A 21,011-nucleotide genomic window follows, 5' to 3' on the forward strand; every position below is an offset into this window, starting at 1 on the left:
ATTTCAGTCTTTTTCAATCTAATATTTTTTTTATATATTTTCTATTACTTAAGTAGAAAGAATTTTCTACTAAAAAAAAAAGAAAAAGTAGGTTTAGAGTGATTTCTCTAGCTTTTGACTTCCTCTTGACTTTTGCCATTTTTAATCTAAGAATTAAACAAAGTACCTAAGTAGATACCAATTATTCATTAATTACTCACCACTATTTTATGATTTAAAACCAAAAAATATTAAATAAGATGGTAAAATAAAAAGAAATTCGAACATTTGTACACTTGAGAAAACATTACTGTGAAATACTTCTTACCCGGGACGATTATTTTTACACCGTTCCGAGTTCCGATACTGCACATTTTTTTACCATTTATTTAAAAAGTATTCACATAAAATTATTGCAATGCATTTAAATCTATTGAGAATTATGTTTTAAGTCCAGAAAAAATGAAAAAGTCACTTGAAAGCTCAATATACAGTCTACAAACCTTAGCTACGAAACTCGGGTATGGTCTATCTTAATGTTTTGATTGATTCCCAAGTATCTGTATATTTCAGTGTCTTCCATTTGATCTATTTTAGGTGATTGGTGCATTTGTTCACTTTGGTCAACATGAACTTTTCCTTTTATCATGTTGATGATTTTGCATTTGTCAAGACCAAAACTCATTTGAATATCTGTACTGAAATCATGGACAATATTGATCATCTTTTGTAGGTTTATAGCAGATGAAGCAAAAAGTTTCAAGTCATCCATATACAACAAATGTGTGAAGTTCATTCCATCAAGTTTATATCCAGTTGACATTGTGTTCAGGATGGTTGACAAAGGATTAATGGAAAGACAAAACCACAGGGATGAGTATGAGTCGCCTTGATATAGCCCACGTTTGAATAGGATCTCATCAGTTACAATATCATTTAGATGAATTTTTGTCTTCCAATTGGTCATGAGTTTTGCCAAGGTATTGATAATGTTGTCATTTATCTTATATATTTTCAATACTTCCAGTAACCATGAGTGAGGAAACTGTCATACGCCTTGGCATAATCAATATAGCAATTGCTCAAATTTCTTTTTTTAATTCGGGCCTGATTGACTACAAATGAATCAATGACGATTTGTTCTTTACTGCCGAAAGACTTTGAAACGCAGCCTTTTTGTTCCCAAGCCAAAATGTTGTTATCTATGACATGTTGATAAACTTTACTCTTGATGATGGATGTGAAAATTTTATATATTGTCAACAAACATGTTATGGGTCTATAATTTCGAGATTGCTTGGGGTCACCTTTTTTGAATACGAGGACGGTTTTTCCCTTGGTGAGAATTTCAGGTATAGTGTCAGGATTTTCAATGAATTCATTGAAGAATTGCATCAGATAGATGTGTGTTGAGGGAAAATATTTCCACCAGAAGTTTTGAATGTGATCTATGCCTCCTGACTTCCAATTGATCGTTCTTTTAATGGTAGATGTTACGTCATCCAACGTGATATGTATGTCTGGCATAGGATTGATGTTTTCAGCTTGTTTTTTTATTAAGTTGAACCAAGGAGCATTTTGATTATGACATATGTTATTTGACCAGATGGATGACCAATATTGTTCAATATTGTCTTTATCAGGGATTTCTTTTGACTGAATTGAATGTCCCTTGGTTGAAAGGTTCTCATAGAATTTTTTCTCGTTTTTCATGAAAGCTTTGTTGTCTTCTTTTCGCTTATTTGTTTCATGATATCTGGATATACGGCTTCCAAGGGCTTTGATTTTTTGTTTTAATGTCTCAAGTTGGTTTTTTATATTATTCTCTAATGATTGGTCATTGTATCTGATGTGATAACGTCTCAATATTGGTTTGATCTCATACTTAATGAAGCCCCATCTTCTATTTCCTTGCATAAAGGAAGTTAACTTTCCAATATCCTTTCTCAACAGCTTTATTCGTTTGGTAATGTTGATCTTCCAAGTTGGCTCATTGGATCTATTCCTTGGTTCAGATCTTCGGGACGGATTTCCCTCAGTTATCTTTATTCCACAATTTTGGATGACGGTAATTGCAGCACAATAGACAATGAATAATAAGTATGGTAACGTTTTATGAGTTGCTTCCATCATTCTTTGTGAGATGAGCTCGTTTGCTACATTCAAGTACTGGTAATGCTTTTTGTTCAGTCTTCTAGGCAAGCATGGAATTTTTGGTCTATATTCGGGTAAAGTATTGGAATATGTTTCAATATTGTATTCAAACATGGGTCTCATTTGATCAATGTATAACATTTCGTGAGTAGGGATAGTGATGTTTGGTTCAACATTCTGATTATTTTCTATGGTATCATCAGGAATGCCGTCACATTGTACATTATCAACGGTCATTGATTCATTTTCATTACTTTGATAGTTTTCATGCGTATGAATAATGTTGCCAACTTCTCTCCTTATCTTATCAAGGGTTAGTTCATTGACATATTTTTTCTTCACAATTTGATATTTTCTATCGGCTAAATTACCCTCATTTACATTCAGATTCGGGTACTTCTTCATAAACTCAGTAAAGAGTTTATTTCTCCATCCGTACACATTACTATCTTGGTTATGATTTACAAGAAAATAGCAGCGCATTACATGTTCGTTCATTTCTTGAGTCCATTTTATACGCTGTCTCCTTTGGTTTGAGGTAGAATCAGTGACATCCCGATTTTGGGAAAGTAAACTGTTCTCGGAGATTTGAGTACTTCCAATGTTATTTTGAGAATTGGAGGGAGATTGTTGAGTGGGCAGTGTACACCCTCTGCCTAAATGTACACCGTGTCTATCATTAACCCGCCTAGCTACATATATCTTCTTACTAATCTTATAAATCTTATTTGTGGGAAATATATATGTTTGGATAACAATAGATTAGATCACTGTTTTCGAAGAAAGGAATTTCTATTATTTATATTGTTTGTAACCCAACACCAGCCTAGCTGAAAGGGTTACAAAAACTTTCAATCAATATTATTATCATTTGAGCTAGAATCATAAGCATACTTTTTTTTGTTCTATTATGTTATGAGTTCTGAGCTTGACTTATTAATAAATATTATGAAAGTATTTGCTTAAAAAAAAAAAAAAAAAAATTATTCTGAACTGCAAGTTGTGAGTAGATAATTTTTGCAACTTGGTTATGTCTGTTTAGATATTCAGTATTTGCTAAGATACTACAACTTCCAATAGAACAGTTGCGCTTACTTGGGTGATGTTTCGAAGTCATAGAGCAGGAAAAATGAGAACCAACGGAGTTTTTCCCAATAGAACAGTTGCGCTTACTTGGGTGATGTTTCGAAGTCATAGAGCAGGAAAAATGAGAACCAACGGAGTTTTTCTTTTTCTTCTATAGATAGGCCTTTTTCTCACATTTGTTTTTTTTTTTTTTGGGTATAAAATGTAGCTTAAATCCAAAAAAAGAAGTAAAAATTATAAGTTCTTTTTTAAATTTCTCGAGAAATGGCCACTTTTATCCAATAAGTGCCAATTCCGGGGTCAAACCAGGTTTTTAATGCTACCACTGGATGGACCATATGCTCCTGGTCAGTCGTCGTGCAAAAGCTACCTTACTTACAGTATTTCTGGGACATACTGCAATTACTTCATACTGTATGTAAAGAGGGTTTTCGACAAATCCTGAAACCCCTTTGTGTCTTATTATTATGCTGTCTGTTAATTTTAGTCTTGATGTTAGAGTCATTCTTTTCATCATGCTAGTCTCTTAAATAACATTGAAAATCACAATACATACTAATGGTTGCCGCGTAGATAAAGTACACTAGACACTTTTGGTGGTAATTTTTATTTGCCACCACGAAGGAAGAGGACGAGCAACACGCGGGGTTTGCCATGTTGGATGCAAGTGGTTGTGATTGGCAAACAAGGTGTAATACCATGGCTAGGTATTACAACCCGACTGCGACTCCGAGTGAATACTATCCCCCTTATAGTAACCCTATGGGATATCAGTGTCAACACCCAGGATATGAACACAACAACAATATGTACGCCGCCAACCCTCTCATGGAAAGTTACATCTCATCAAGGTAAGAGTTTTATTTGAAATACTACTAGTTTCTGTCATGGAAACTTATATCTCGTCAAGGTAAGAGGTTTATTTGAAATACTACTAGTTTCTGTCATGGAAACTTACATCTCGTCAAGGTAAGAGTTTTATTTGAAATACTACTAGTTTCTGTCATGGAAACTTACATCTCGTCAAGGTAAGAGTTTTATTTGAAATACTACTAGTTTCTGTCATGGAAACTTATATCTCGTCAAGGTAAGAGTTTTATTTGAAATACCACTACTTTCTGTCATGGAAACTTACATCTCGTCAAGGTAAGAGTTTTATTTGAAATACTACTAGTTTCTGTCATGGAAACTTACATCTCGTCAAGGTAAGAGTTTTATTTGAAATACTACTAGTTTCTGTCATGGAAACTTACATCTCGTCAAGGTAAGAGTTTTATTTGAAATACTACTAGTTTCTGTCATGGAAACTTACATCTCGTCAAGGTAAGAGTTTTATTTGAAATACTACTAGTTTCTGTCATGGAAACTTACATCTCGTCAAGGTAAGAGTTTTATTTGAAATACTACTAGTTTCTGTCATGGAAACTTACATCTCGTCAAGGTAAGAGTTTTATTTGAAATACTACTAGTTTCTGTCATGGAAACTTACATCTCGTCAAGGTAAGAGTTTTATTTGAAATACTACTAGTTTCTGTCATGGAAACTTACATCTCGTCAAGGTAAGAGTTTTATTTGAAATACTACTAGTTTCTGTCATGGAAACTTACATCTCGTCAAGGTAAGAGTTTTATTTGAAATACTACTAGTTTCTGTCATGGAAACTTACATCTCGTCAAGGTAAGAGTTTTATTTGAAATACTACTAGTTTCTGTCATGGAAACTTACATCTCGTCAAGGTAAGAGTTTTATTTGAAATACTACTAGTTTCTGTCATGGAAACTTACATCTCGTCAAGGTAAGAGTTTTATTTGAAATACTACTAGTTTCTGTCATGGAAACTTACATCTCGTCAAGGTAAGAGTTTTATTTGAAATACTACTAGTTTCTGTCATGGAAACTTACATCTCGTCAAGGTAAGAGTTTTATTTGAAATACTACTAGTTTCTGTCATGGAAACTTACATCTCGTCAAGGTAAGAGTTTTATTTGAAATACTACTAGTTTCTGTCATGGAAACTTACATCTCGTCAAGGTAAGAGTTTTATTTGAAATACTACTAGTTTCTGTCATGGAAACTTACATCTCGTCAAGGTAAGAGTTTTATTTGAAATACTACTAGTTTCTGTCATGGAAACTTACATCTCGTCAAGGTAAGAGTTTTATTTGAAATACTACTAGTTTCTGTCATGGAAACTTACATCTCGTCAAGGTAAGAGTTTTATTTGAAATACTACTAGTTTCTGTCATGGAAACTTACATCTCGTCAAGGTAAGAGTTTTATTTGAAATACTACTAGTTTCTGTCATGGAAACTTACATCTCGTCAAGGTAAGAGTTTTATTTGAAATACTACTAGTTTCTGTCATGGAAACTTACATCTCGTCAAGGTAAGAGTTTTATTTGAAATACTACTAGTTTCTGTCATGGAAACTTACATCTCGTCAAGGTAAGAGTTTTATTTGAAATACTACTAGTTTCTGTCATGGAAACTTACATCTCGTCAAGGTAAGAGTTTTATTTGAAATACTACTAGTTTCTGTCATGGAAACTTACATCTCGTCAAGGTAAGAGTTTTATTTGAAATACTACTAGTTTCTGTCATGGAAACTTACATCTCGTCAAGGTAAGAGTTTTATTTGAAATACTACTAGTTTCTGTCATGGAAACTTACATCTCGTCAAGGTAAGAGTTTTATTTGAAATACTACTAGTTTCTGTCATGGAAACTTACATCTCGTCAAGGTAAGAGTTTTATTTGAAATACTACTAGTTTCTGTCATGGAAACTTACATCTCGTCAAGGTAAGAGTTTTATTTGAAATACTACTAGTTTCTGTCATGGAAACTTACATCTCGTCAAGGTAAGAGTTTTATTTGAAATACTACTAGTTTCTGTCATGGAAACTTACATCTCGTGAAAACTACCACTCCGTGCCCAACTACACCTGAAACACGTAGAATCGAGCTGTGGAAACAAGACCTCCCAAATCCTATAGTCGAACTCGAAGAAAAAATTGCAAGCGGCGGAAACCTAAAGTACCCAATCTGAAAGACCCTGAACCGCCTGAGAACAAAAGTGTCCAAACGCAAGAAGAACATGAAGAAATGGGGACTCAGCGAAGATGATCTGTGCGATTGTGGATCCATCCAAGACGAGGCCCATCTTCTCGTCTGCCCAAACGCAGCTGCTACCTGCAATGAACAAGACCTGCTGCTTGTAAATGATGCGGCGATCCAAGTAGCAGAATATTGGAAGAGGAGTATCTGACATGGTCATTGGTCAAAGCGGACACAGAAAGTAAAGTAAGTAAGACAGACATACCCACATACAGACAGAAATTTCTCTAATGTGATTTTTAGTCAGTCCTTCCTTTATTATTACAATAGTAATAAAAAGGTATAAGGGACGGACTCTTGTATTCGCTTCGGTGTCTGTCACTCTGTCTGTCTGTCCCCATAGAAGGACTTATCCAAACCTGGTCGACCTATACATCAAATTAAAGGCCTTTTACCAGGTACACGAAAATGGTGGTGCAAATTTTGTCCAGAAAACCATAAAGCAAAAATAAAAAAAAAAACTGGTTTTGGGGGGATTTTTTTCACATTTTCTTACACAAATGAGCTCTGATCTTGAAATTTGTCGCGACGACCTATGAACTCAAAGCGAGAAAGTTTTAGATAACACTTCAGTCGTTATTTTAAGACCGGTTTTAGCGTCACCTATGTTAAGCTACGCCGAGCAAGGCCAATAAATGGATGGGTGACTTAAACCTTATATTGGGAATAAAGGGAGAACGGGCTCTAGTCTTGATTTTAAATCATTACATGAAAGGAAAATCGAAAAATCAAATCAAGATTAATAATAAACTGAATATTAAACAAATTAGGTACTGATTTTCTTTAATCACGATCGAATAAACTAAAGGCTAAAAAATTCCCGGAGGGACGGATCCAGCTTGTTATTACTATTGTAATAATAAAGGAAGGACGGTGTATCCCTTTCATTGAATAATCACACTGATGTTTTTTTTCTCTGACACAACCTCTTCTACTATACAAGAAAAACCTTGTATAACTATTTTATAATGGTTATTGGGATCTCAAAATTTTACGGCATGTGAAATTCAGGTTTAAAAATTTGTTTTCAGAAACACAGTCCAGTTTTTAAACTTTCACTGAGGTAAATTCTTGGGTGCTCTTCAGGTTAAAATTCAAATATGTAGAATAGGAAAATGTTTTTCACAACAGATAACATCTATTTTTTAGATCCCGGGGCTTCGCGGGGTTGTGCTTGGGGTCGCGCTTCGCGCTCCCTTGTTTACGAATTAGGTAGGTACATAGGTACTGATTTTCTCTAATCAGGATCGAATAAACTACGGGCTAAAAAATTCCCGGAGGGACGGACCCAGCTTGTTGGAATCGTGGAAGCATAAGGAGTAAGAATAACTAAAAATTTCAAGATTCTAAGCAAAATGTACAGACAAATCTACAATTTTATTTACCTATATAGATATAGATAGTACTAATGTCTGCCATAGAAAGTTAGATCGGATCAATATTCCAGGAAACGAAGACTTTTTGGCGGAGAAAAATAACGTAGTCTGGGTTTTTTGACCCAAAAGGTTGGGGATGGTGTCCTTAATAAGGAATGATACGTCCCAAAGGATATCTTTACACCTAGCGGAACTAGAAGGGCGTAAGTGTCATTTTTCGTGACTTTTTTTTAGTTTTTTGCAAAAATCTCGAAAACCGTTGGTTCTAGCGAAAAAAGTATTTAAATATTTCCAATTGCTTTTGTTCAAAATTAAATTCCCTACAAAATGGGTACTTTTACTATGTCCTACAAGCTACCGTTGCGGCACTAGAAGGGCGTAAGTCGCGTGTTTCAAGTTTCTTTTTTTTTTGCAATTATCCCAAAAACCTTAATTAATCCTAGCGCAAAATTAACCATCCCAAATTGTTCGGGGCGTAATTCTCTACAAAAAAGACTGTATACACTTTGTCATGGGAACAACCGTTACCCCCTGAATATGCGTTCAATATAAAGGGTGTCTCAATAAGAACGCAAGATTTGATTGTTAAAGCATGGTTCTCCTTGGAAAAAATAGAAAGTAATAATGGATTTGAGAAGTACCTAACTATTCTGGAGTTACAGGTGCAATCCATGAAATTTGGTCCATATTGAAACCATCATATTCCTCCTAAGAAAAATACACAAGATCATCGATTTGATTATTTCCATAGCTGCACTAGAAAGTTTTTAATGCCCATTATCACTTACGCCTTTCTGGTGCCGCAACGGTAGCTTGTAGGACAAAATAGAAGTACCTACCCATTTTGTAGGGCATTTAGTTTTGAACAAAATCGATTGGAATACTTTTTTCGCTAGAACCAACGGTTTTCGAAATTTTTGCAAAAACTAAAAAAAGTCACGAAAAATGACACTTGCGCCCTTCTAGTTCTGCTAGCCGTAAAGATATCCTTTGGGACTTTTGATCCCTTTTCAAGGACACCATCCCCGACCTTTTGGGCAAAAAATCCAGACTTCGTTATTTTTGTCCGCCAAACCTTAATTTTCGGGCTTGGTTTCCTGGACTACAAGGTAAGAGTTTTTTTTTTTCTTGAAAATTCACGACTTTCCTTTAAGAAATATGTTAAAATAGAAATAAATGACTCAACTTGATTATCAACAATTTTTTTTTCTTCAAAATTTCCCTCCTTTTTGTAAATTTCCCTCCTTTTTGTAAATCAACTATCAATTTTTTCGATAGGTGGTCATTTAACAAAATCGGTCATATTTTTACTTTCCTTATCCTATAGCAGGGGTTCCCAATAAGCCTTGGCTGGCGGACCACTTCCGAAAATCAGGATCACTTCGCGGACCCCCCCCCCCACGCCCCCCAAAATGAATGTTAAATTACACCGAAAACCGCCAAAAAGCGGTCAAAATACCGCCAACCGCAGCAAGTATCTTAACCAAAAGTTTCGTATCGCATCTTTGTCACATTTGACATCTACATACCAAATTTCAAATCTCTAGCTCTTATTGTTTCCGAGATATTGTTAAATTACACCGAAAACCGCCAAAAAGCGGTCAAAATACCGCCAACCGCAGCAAGTATCTTAACCAAAAGTTTCGTGTCGCATCTTTGTCACATTTGACATCTACATACCAAATTTCAAGTCTCTAGCTCTTATTGTTCCCGAGATATTGTTAAATTACACACAAAACCGCCAAAAAGCGGTAAAATACCGCCAACCGCAGAAACTATCTTAACCAAAAGTTTCGTGTCGCATCTCTGTCACATTTAACATCTGCATACCAAATTTCAAGTCTCTAGCTCTTACCCTTTCTGAAATATTGTTAAATTACACCCAAACCGCCAAAAAGCGGTAAAATACCGCCAACCGCAGAAACTATCTTAACCAAAAGTTTCGTGTCGCATCTCTGTCACATTTAACATCTGCATACCAAATTTCAAGTCTCTAGCTCTTACCCTTTCTGAAATATTGTTAAATTACACCCAAACCGCCAAAAAGCGGTAAAATACCGCCAACCGCAGAAACTATCTTAACCAAAAGTTTCGTGTCGCATCTCTGTCACATTTAACATCTGCATACCAAATTTCAAGTCTCTAGCTCTTACCCTTTCTGAAATATTGTTAAATTACACCCAAACCGCCAAAAAGCGGTAAAATACCGCCAACCGCAGAAACTATCTTAACCAAAAGTTTCGTGTCGCATCTCTGTCACATTTAACATCTGCATACCAAATTTCAAGTCTCTAGCTCTTACCCTTTCTGAAATATTGTTAAATTACACCCAAACCGCCAAAAAGCGGTAAAATACCGCCAACCGCAGAAACTATCTTAACCAAAAGTTTCGTGTCGCATCTCTGTCACATTTAACATCTGCATACCAAATTTCAAGTCTCTAGCTCTTACCCTTTCTGAAATATTGTTAAATTACACCCAAACCGCCAAAAAGCGGTAAAATACCGCCAACCGCAGAAACTATCTTAACCAAAAGTTTCGTGTCGCATCTCTGTCACATTTAACATCTGCATACCAAATTTCAAGTCTCTAGCTCTTACCCTTTCTGAAATATTGTTAAATTACACCCAAACCGCCAAAAAGCGGTAAAATACCGCCAACCGCAGAAACTATCTTAACCAAAAGTTTCGTGTCGCATCTCTGTCACATTTAACATCTGCATACCAAATTTCAAGTCTCTAGCTCTTACCCTTTCTGAAATATTGTTAAATTACACCCAAACCGCCAAAAAGCGGTAAAATACCGCCAACCGCAGAAACTATCTTAACCAAAAGTTTCGTGTCGCATCTCTGTCACATTTAACATCTGCATACCAAATTTCTTCACAAATGTGACAAGGATGCAACACAAAACGTTTGATTGAGATGGTTGCTGCGCTTGGCGGTATTTTGACCGCTTTGGACAGATTTCGACCGTTTTTTGGCGGTTTTCAGCTACACAAAACGGTTAGAGATGTTGTAAAAGTTAGGGTAAAAGAACACTCAAATAAGCATCATTCAATAGGATAAGGAAAGTCGTGTGATGTTCACACCAGATTTTTTTTCTCTATTGAACATTGAACTTTTGCGAAAATTGAAATTTGGTAGGTTTAATTATGTTTATGTAGTTCTTGATAAATAAGTGAAGGGAAAAAAGGTAAAAGTTGCTCTGGGCCCCGCCCCGAAGCGGATTCTTTCAAAAACTAAGGTTTTATTAAAAAATGATAACAAGGCCATATTTTCCTTCTGGAAACGTTCCAGAAGGAAAATATGGCCTCCCCCTTTTTCTTTTGAGAACACCCAAAAAAAAAAAAAATGCCCCCCAAAAAAAAAAAAAAAAAAAAAAAAAAAAAAAAAAAAAAAAAAAGGAAACGAAACAAGCAGGCGTACTATCTATCTACACGCCGGGGAGTAAATCAAAATAATCAACTGATCAGTAATACAGGGTGGGGCGCGGCGATTTCCTTTTTCGAAACGTCGATTAAAGAAAATCTGTGATACTTTCTTGACTTCTGTTGATGGTTTAGCATCAAGAAATATTGGAAATTTGACTTTATGTTGTTTCGAACTGTACTTCATTCACCTGACGACCACCATTCTCGATACACTGGTGTTTCTCTCTACTTTCTCCAACATTGCTACCGGTACACGGCCTATTTATCGTCGGATGTTGTGCTTCAATTCTTCAAGGGTCCTCGCTGTCCTCGGACGATCTTTGTAAACTTCGGTCTTCAGGTAGCACCATAAAACCCCGAGGAGAAACACCATAACGAAGACGAAACGCGCGCGGCACTGTTACTATTAGACTCATTTCTTTATTTATTAACTCTCTAAGCTACAAGGCCATGTGTGATTAGACTCATTTGAAAAATAACTTTCTACCTAAAATGCTGAACTAAATCGAAACATAAGTTTCCATCTTTTTTTAATCTGAACTTGTCATAACTTGTCTAATTACACAAGTGCGGCTGCACACAAAAGGAAATTGCCGCGCCCCACCCTGTACATGAGATGAGTGGGTGGTCAGCCACAGCAGTAGGCTGATTACAATTTTCTGATGAGGTAATGAAATAATTGAGCAATTATTATTTATTTAGATGGTTATTCTGTGTTTTCGAAGGATTGAAAAAATAAAAGGTTAAGGTTTGGTAGTATAGGAAGATATTTTAAAATGTTTCCCCTGAATATAATGAGACGCATGATGGCATTTTTCGAAATTCAAATCATTTCTTTTTTTTAACTTTGTTTGTTTTTTTGTGTTTTTTTAAATTTAAATCATTTTTTTTTTTTTAATTTTTTTTTTTTTTTTTTTTTTTTTTTTTTTTTTTTTTTTTTTTAAGACAGACAAAATAACAGTCGACAAGCAACAAACAAAAATACTAAATTGAAATCAATATTTTGTTAAAATACCAATAACTCCAGTTTTGTTCATGGGAACAGTATTATTAGGCAGGGTGTCTACCAGACTTGAAAACCGGGCTTTGTCAGGGAATTTCATGGAGACTGGAAAAGTCAGGGAATTTTTCAAAGCCAAATATTTCATTTTTGATAACTGTGGTTTTTGAATATTAGAGACCAAAATTTTCGCCTGCAACTTCAGGAATTTCCATTTCTTAAGCCTGGTTTCTATAAATTGTAGCTCACAACTTTCAAAATTTCGCCTGCGGCGCTGTTCCTCATTTCCCCCTTTTTCATGTTAACCTTCATCCCTCTAGGATGAAATAATAATAAACACAGGAAATGTTTTACTGGCCTCAAAGTGTGTTCCCCGTGTTAAATCCGCCTGTGGGCGGAGCCCAGAGCAACTTTTGCCCAATTTCAGATTTCACACTTTACTTACTCATCAAGACCTATAGTCTTGCCAAATTTCAAGTTTCTACGACGTCGAAAAGTGCTTCATAATTTTGATTAGTGAATCCGTGTTAAATCCGCCCCTGGGCGGAACCCAGTGCAACTTTTGCCCAATTTCAGACCTACCATCCTGCCAAATTTCAAGTTTCTACGACATCAGGAAGTGCTTCATAATTTTGATGAGTGAGTCAGTCAGTCTTAAGTAAAATAAGCGATTTTCTAGGCCCCTTTTTTACACCTTCCTTAAAAGCTAGAACTTCGCGGGCATAATTTTCAGACCTACCATCCTGCCAAATTTCAAGTTTCTACGACATCAGGAAGTGCTTCATAATTTTGATGAGTGAGTCAGTCAGTCTTAAGTAAAATAAGCGATTTTCTAGGCCCCTTTTTTACACCTTCCTTAAAAGCTAGAACTTCGCGGGCATAATATAAGCAAGTATAGAATAGAATAGAATAGAATAATATTTATATTTGTATTTAAAGTAATAAAACTTTTGTTACAACGGTTTGTTGGACATACCTAAATTTTATAACAAAAACAAAAGACAATGGTGATAATTACTATTTCATACATTTCCTAAATTGGTCTATCTAACATTATGTATGTACCTGCTCCACTGTTAAAAACCAAATACATTAACTAAAAGCTACATGGTTGCTTATTTCACCTATTATTATCTAACAAATTTTGTTCTTCATCCAAAGAGTAGGTACCTAGCTGAATAAGGGCATTTAAGAGAAAGAAGGAGCGTTCAACTACTTTTACCACTAGTTCTTGGGAAGTGTTAACACTACGAAATATTTATCTTACAAATCAGCCCTTCGTACATTTCCCAAATTGCGTTGGGGAATCTTAGGATTCACCTAAATAAACCGGTAAAAGCCCGAAGAAGATTTTAATTTCGAACTTTTTCCAAAGATCTGGGGAATCCTAGGTTTAACCTAGGACTTACGGGAACGTAACATATACAATTGAAAAATTTACTACCTAGGTACGAGTATGTAAGAGTAGTGTCTTCTGGTCATTGATTTGTTTAGTGTCTTCAGTGTAGCTTGTCCTCTTTGTCGTTTATTGTGGTTTGTCTGTCTCATGGTCCACATATTACTTTTTTAGCGAAGGTACCATTCTTGAGATATTTCGATCAAGACACATTGTATAAGGTACCTACCTACCTACAGGTGCAGACCCTGCACTGCACTCATTTGAGTTCTTCACTTCCAAAAATTTCAAAAGAGAAACATTTATTTAAGGACGTCACAAAGAACCAAGTGAGTCACAGTCATTGTTCTAGATTGTCTCTATTTATTTTTTGATTATGATCAGATTGTAACTTGTTTACTCATTGGTGGGGAATTTAAAGCTAGAGCAATATAACCTAGAGTGGTGGTGTGGTGGGTTAGATTAAAAGATTAGACATATTATGTATTACAAGATTATACATATGCAACTTCCCCCCCCCTCTTTAGGCGCTTTAACACTCATAAAAAACAGGTCGCTCGTGCTGATTCCGCACTGCATTTATATTTTTATGTACAGGTTCAATTTCTTCTAATAGCATAACAGGGATTCAACGCTCTTGACATCGTCTGTCAGAGTAGGAGGTGTTGGAAGAGAGGCTCGAATATGATAATGGAGGGCGCAGGGGAGGGTGTGCCTCACAGAAAGTATTTCGCCACACCTACAGGTAGACAGAGGGGCACGTTTGAATATATGGCTATGGGTTGCCCGAGTGTGGCCGATGCTCATCCGGCATATCACAAAATCTTACGCATCCAAAAAAAGAAATATATTTTCTAGAGAGTTAATAATAAAAATGTAGAGCTAATAATAATAATAATAGTTGTTTAAATTTAATGTTTCAGTTCAACTCGTCTGGCTCGAAACGCTGCTGAGAAACAACGTCGTACGAAGTTGAATACTTATATAGATGAGCTGAGAAGTTTGGTTCCCATGGTATCGAGCTCTGTTGCTGCTAGAAGTGGGAAGAAGGTGGACAAGACTTCCATCCTAAGACTGAGCGCTACATTCTTGCGTATGCATCAAAGTAAGTTTCCTAAGTGCAGTTCGTGTTAAAGGACTCTTTACAATGTAACTTTTTCAACTTCACTTCCAATTGAGACTCTAATTCTCTCTACAGAGTGGTTCAGGTTGTTATGGCAAAAATCCTCAGAGTAAACGTCAAAAAACAATTTTTACTTTCCATTACTACAGTATAGCGCTATACTGTAATGAAAGTATTGCAATCGGTCCAAATTTTCAAAATCGGGAAATGGGTGGAAATATCCGTTTTGGGGTCCCCTGATAATGAAAGTATTGCAATCGGTCCAAATTTTCAAAATCGGGAAATGGTTGGAAATATCCGTTTTGGGATCCCCTGATGTCAAAAAAGTGATTTTTATCGGTCCAAATGTTCAAAAGAAATGGTTGGAAATATCCGTTTTGGGATCCCCTGATGTCAAAAAAGTGATTTTTAGCCCATGGTCTGTACGTTACGTACGTACTACAGGTTTAAATGGAAAAAAGTAGGAAGTTGTGAACAAAATATCTCAAGAACGATTTGTCGTAGAGAAATGAAATTTGGTATGCTATCCCGATATGGTCCAAGGACAAGGACGCGACTGTAACAATTTGGGAAAAATCGGATAATCACCCATCTAGATATTAACCAAAGTAATTGTTACTTAACCCTCACTTCGTGGAAAATGTTGAAAAGGTTGTGAACAAAATATCTTAAGAACGGTTTGTCGTAAAGCGATGAAATACATCAAAAAAAAAAAAAATCTGGTGTGAACATCACACGACTTTCTATTACATTTTTGAAATACGTATTTGAAAAAAATAATAATAAATAAAAATAAAAAAATCCAAGTCCCGAGCCTGAGCCGCCTACGGCGCCCAATTTTCGACCAAAAATTTTCTATCTTAAAAATAATACTTCCCTTGTGATAAGGAATCATATAAAGTATGAAAAAAATTGATTTTTTTTTTTTTCGAAGTTCGAAGCAACATTGACTTTGGTTGATATCTGGATGTGTAACTATCCGATTTTTACCAAATTGTTACAGTCGCATCCTTGGAACATATTGCTATATCATACCAAATTTCATCGCTTTACAACAAACCGTTCTTGAGATATTTTGTTCACAACCTTTTCAACATTTTCCACGAAATGAGGAAATTTGGCATGCAGCTGTCAAATGTGACAAGGATTCGACACGAAACTTTTGGTTAAGATCGGTGCAACGCTTGGCGGCATTTCGGCTGCTTTTTGGCGGTTTTCGGTGTAATTCAAGAATATCTCGGGAACGGTATGAGCTAGAGACTTGAAATTTGGTATGTAGTCCACAAATGTGACAGGGATGCAAGACAAAACTTTTGGTTAGGATAGGTGCTGCAGTTGGTGGCATTTTGGCCGCTTTTTGACGGGTTTCGATCTCTTTTTGGCTGTTTTCAGCTATACCTTCTGACTAAACGGTTAGATATATTGTAAAGGTTACAATAGAAGAACACTCATATAAGCATCATTCAATAGGATAAGGAAAGTCGTGTGATGTTCACACCAAATTTTTTTCTCTTTCTCAAGATTAAGCTCTTCCACCCAACCACTAAAAAAGTAGGTACTGTGGGTGTTATTATTAATAATCCAGATTCTAGCAGGATTGGTTTATGTCATTTTTAGATAGGTACAATGTAGAATAAATGTAGGTACTACCTGATATACGTTTTGCTATCATGAACGTTATAACCTCCAAAAATATAGGGAACGAGCCACCAATGCTGTGCAGTGAATGTTAGGTTTAATTATTTACTAGTGGTTGACCCGTCCTTTGTACGGGACCACCACACACACACACACACACCACTCACACAGAATCAACATTTTACTGATCCGAGTGAGAGAGAGTTGTCTATTACAACTAGTAATAAAACAATCTGGGCCCGTCCCTCTGGGAATTTTTTAGCCCGTAGTTTATTCGATCGTGGTTAAAGAAAATCAGTATCTATGCACCTACCTAATTTGTTTAATATTCCGTTTATTATTATTGATTTGATTTTTAATTTTACTGCCATGTAATGATTTAAAATCAAGACTAGAGCCCGTTCTCCCTTTATTCCCTTCAAGTCACCCATCCATTTATTGGCCTTGCTCGGCGTAGCTTAACATAGGGGACTCTAAAACCGGTCTTAAATTAACGACTGAAGTGTTATCTAAAACTTTCTCGCTTTGAGTTTATAGGTCGTCACGACGAATTTCAAGATCAGAGCTCATTTGTGTGAGAAAATGTGAAAAAAAAGCCCCCAAAACCCGACCATCCCCACCAGGAGAGACACCATCCCGCCCAGGAGAGACACCATCCCGCCCAGGAGAGACACCACTATTCCCTTCAAGTCACCCATCCATTTATTGGCCTTGCTCGGCGTAGCTTAACATAGGGGACTCTAAAACCGGTCTTAAATTAACGACTGAAGTGTTATCTAAAACTTTCTCGCTTTGAGTTTATAGGTCGTCACGACGAATTTCAAGATCAGAGCTCATTTGTGTGAGAAAATGTGAAAAAAAAGCCCCCAAAACCCGTTTTTTTTTGCTTTATGGGTTTCTGGACAAAATGTGCACCACCACTTTCGTGTTCCTGGTAAAAAGAGATTTTATTTGATATATAGGTCGACCAGGTTTGGATAAGTCCTTCTATGGGGATAGACAGACAGACACCGAAGCGAATACAATAGTCTGTCCCTATACCTTTTATTATTACTAATGTTAATTAATAAAGGAAGGACGGACTAAAAATCAACTTTCACTAACAAGGGTTAGGGAGGGTTGACTCTCGTAAAAGTTGATTTTATGTTTTCAAATCAACTTTACTGCTTGTTTCGGTTACATTCAACTCTTAACTCTAACACAAACACCATGTATCTTTTACTTTTATATTATTTTCTCTGATTTCAGTACTCTATGGCAACAAAACACAGCTTCCCCCCTTGCCACCAGAACTGAAAAAATTCAACTGGTCTCAATTCATTTTAGATGTGAGTACCTATTTATATATACAGAGCGTTCGAAAAGTCTTGGAACCCCTGAATATTTTTTGACTGGCTAAAGAATGATGAGAAGCTGAAATTTGGGTCAGTGTTTTATCTTTTAAAATTCAACTTTTTGAAGTAGTCGCCAAATTTTGGCCGGTGCCAGGGTCGGCCCCAGGGGGGTCATCTTCAAAATCTTAAATAGGAACCCCTTGATGTTCTGTAAGAATGTTTTTGGGGGAAGTTTTCAAAGCCTACAATTTTTGGTCAATAAAAAAAGTATGCAACCTTGAAGGGGTTACTTAAAATTTCTCAAAAAATTTGGCCTGCGGCGCTGTAATTTTGTATTCTGTAGGAATGTCTTGGGGGGAATTAAAAACAAATTATGTAATTTTGAAGGGGCTACTTAATATTCACGAAAAAAATTTCGCCCGTGGCGTTGTAATTTTGTGCTCTATGTATAGAATTGTATTGGGAAAAATAACTATACTCGTCTTCTACACAATTAATTACATTAAAAAATCTGACTCATGGCAAGCTACAGGGTACATACTTACTGAAAAATTTCGCCTGCGGCGCTAAAGATTACGCCTTTGCCAGGCATGCTTCTCTTACGATTGTAGACCAAAACATTAAAAAAATTCGCCTGCGGCGAAATATTGCGTTTTCGATAACAACTATGATTTTTTTAAATTATATACCATAATTTTCGCCTGCGCCCGACCTAAAAAATTTCAATTCCGTGAAATCTGGATTCTATAAATTGAAGGTTCCTTATTTCGCCCCTTTTCATGTTAACCATTCATAAACTGAATACCTAACTAAAAGCTCCAGGTTCATGTTTGGGTTCCTTATTTCGCCCCTTTTCATGTTAACCATTCATAAACTGAATACCTAACTAAAAGCTCCAGGTTCATGTTTGAAAAAAAAAAAAATAAAAAAAATCGGCTGCGGCGTAGTGGGAGCAGGGTGAAAAATCTTGAAAAAGTAGACTGGACTTTTTGAAAAAAATGGACTGGAAAACCGGGAAAAGTCAGCGAATTTTATTTTTCCATTTTGGTAGACCCTGGTCACATCGTTTGTTCTGGATGAAAAAATCTACCACTTACCAATGCGAATTTTATTTTTCCATTTTGGTAGACCCTGGTCACATCGTTTGTTCTGGATGAAAAAATCTACCACTTACCAATGAAAAAAAAAAAAAGATTTTTTGGTTCCCCATGATATTCGACGTAGGTAGATTTCAAAAATGAAATAAAAAATATTGGTTCTCATTTGAATTTCTCGAGAAAATACGCTTTTATATAAAAGTGCCACTTCCGGGGTTTGAACCTGGATTTTAACATCATCATCAAATTTGCCATGGGCCAACCCCAGTGGTGTAGTGGTTAGCGCGGTGGACTTCGGATCTGGAGGTTGGTGGTTCGAGTCCAAGTCAAGTCATAAAATTTAGCGTAGTGCATTAAGCAGGGACCAACGTTTGTGACAAGCATTAAATTTATGCTTAACACAATTAAAATTCTTTTCAAAATTTGCCATGGGCCTTCAGAACAAAAAGGAACTTCAAAATTCCAAGCAGTTTAAAAGTTACAAGGGGCTCGCTAGGCCTTCCGAGCCAGGCTGTATCTATAAAAAATAGAAAAAAATCTAAATCATGATTTATTTGTGGTGAAGCATTACTAAGAGCCTCCTTTACTATTTCTGACATATCTATAATTTTTCTTTTTATTCTGGTAATGACGCCACTGGTCGCCACTCGATTCAAGTAGCTACTCAATTGTCCTCACAAGGCCGAAATCTAAGCACCCCGCCAGGAATCGAACCCGGAACCTCCGGAGTGGAAGCCTAGTATGATACCCACTCGGGCACGGAGGCCAAGCTGTATTCCCCCCATGACTTGAGTCCCGACTGTGATATCCGAGTTGCGTCCGTCCGATTTGGGTCCCATTTCTGAAATTTATCCGAGTTGTGTCCCTGAGCTAGAACTATGTACTTTATATACTTATCCTAGTTTGAAGGTATACAGGGTGTCCCGCGAACGACTGTACAACGCTTGAGAGTTGATGCAGGACCTAAAGGGCTATCAGAAAAAGCTATCTGGACAGATCCGATTTTCAACAGGGGCGGAGTTATGAAGGATTTTCTGTTTTTCAACATTTTTCATACCTTGTCCCTTTAAAACGCCTTTATCTCTTGAACCAATAAAGATAATAAAAATCTGGGTCCGTCCCTCCGGGAATTTTTTAGCCCGTAGTTTATTCGATCGTGATTAAAGAATTTTTTATTTTACTTTCATGTAATGATTTAAAATCAAGACTAGAGCCCGTTCTCCCTTTATTTCCAATAAATATAAGGTTCAAGTCACCCATCCATTTATTGGCCTTGCTCGGCGTAGCTTAACATAGGTGACGCTAAAACCGGTCTTAAATGATCGACTGAAGTGTTATCTGAAACTTTCTCGCTTTGAGTTCATAGGTCGTCGCGACAAATTTCAAGATCAGAGCTCATTTGTGTGAGAAAATGTAAAAAAAATCCCCCAAAAAACAGTTTTTTTTGGATCTTTGGCTTTATGGTTCTCTGGACGCTCATTTGTGTGAGAAAATGTGAAAAAAATCCCCCAAAAACCAGTTTTTTTGGTTTTTTGGCTTTATGGTTTTCTGGTCAAAATTTGCACCACCATTTTCGTGTTCCTGGTAAAAAGACCTTTAATTTGATATATAGGTCGACTAGGTTTGGATAAGTCCTTCTATGGGGACAATACCACACACAGACGACACCGAAGCGAATACAATAGTCCGTCCCTTATACCTTTTTATTACTATTGTAATAATAAAGGAAGGACGGACTAAAAAACTGATTGCACCCTTGAAAAGAAAAGATAAAATTCCCGGTTTGGTAAAACCCTCCCTCAAATACAACCCGAGGCTTGAGAAAAAGATTTTTTTGTATCTCTTTAAAAACTACAATTTTTTCATTTCGATTTTTCTTAAAGTTTCCACTGAAACCCATTGAATTTCTCCTGATAGAAAAGTACCCCTTTTTGTCCTCTTTAATTCCATTATCTTGAATTTTCTGAGAAATCATTATTCACGGAGATATTAACGATACAAAAGGAGAATCCGTCAATTTTCTACGTTACTATGAATCCCTGTCCACCTGTTTCTTCCTATCGCCGCACCGAATTTTCCTCCAAAAACAACACGAACAACAAAAGAAAGAACAACATCAACAACACCAATAATAACGACATCACCACCACTACCAAGAACTATGTAAAAAGACCCAAACGCTCCCTCTATGTTATTCTTACTCTGAGTTTAGAAATTTCTTACATTTACCAGCAAGTTTGGTGATTGTGAAGAATCACCGGTAATTTTTCAAAATTACCAAT

The 21,011-nt window shown here is 36.2% G+C and overlaps 2 protein-coding genes across 2 annotated transcripts in view; one reads left to right on the forward strand and one right to left on the reverse strand.

Annotated features, from left to right (window-relative positions):
- The window catches only part of LOC113467123, a 4,289-nt gene extending 1,470 nt beyond the window's left edge, over nucleotides 1-2,819 (reverse strand). The window contains exon 1 of the mRNA XM_026823117.1: nucleotides 1,114-2,819. Within this exon, the coding sequence (XP_026678918.1) occupies nucleotides 1,114-2,631 (1,518 nt within the window). The 5' untranslated portion in view covers nucleotides 2,632-2,819. The remainder of the gene's footprint in view (nucleotides 1-1,113) is intronic.
- Nucleotides 2,820-3,423: 604 nt separating this feature from the next.
- LOC103508532 (neuronal PAS domain-containing protein 2-like) overlaps nucleotides 3,424-21,011 on the forward strand; it is a 70,757-nt gene continuing 53,169 nt past the window's right edge. Inside the window, exons 1-3 of the mRNA XM_008473088.3 lie at nucleotides 3,424-4,070; nucleotides 14,461-14,642; nucleotides 17,547-17,626. Of these exons, the coding sequence (XP_008471310.2) occupies nucleotides 3,874-4,070; nucleotides 14,461-14,642; nucleotides 17,547-17,626 (459 nt within the window). The 5' untranslated portion in view covers nucleotides 3,424-3,873. The remainder of the gene's footprint in view (nucleotides 4,071-14,460; nucleotides 14,643-17,546; nucleotides 17,627-21,011) is intronic.

This window comes from Diaphorina citri, unplaced genomic scaffold, assembly GCF_000475195.1.
Source record: "Diaphorina citri unplaced genomic scaffold, Diaci psyllid genome assembly version 1.1 scaffold407, whole genome shotgun sequence".
Classification (NCBI taxonomy): domain Eukaryota; kingdom Metazoa; phylum Arthropoda; class Insecta; order Hemiptera; family Psyllidae; genus Diaphorina; species Diaphorina citri.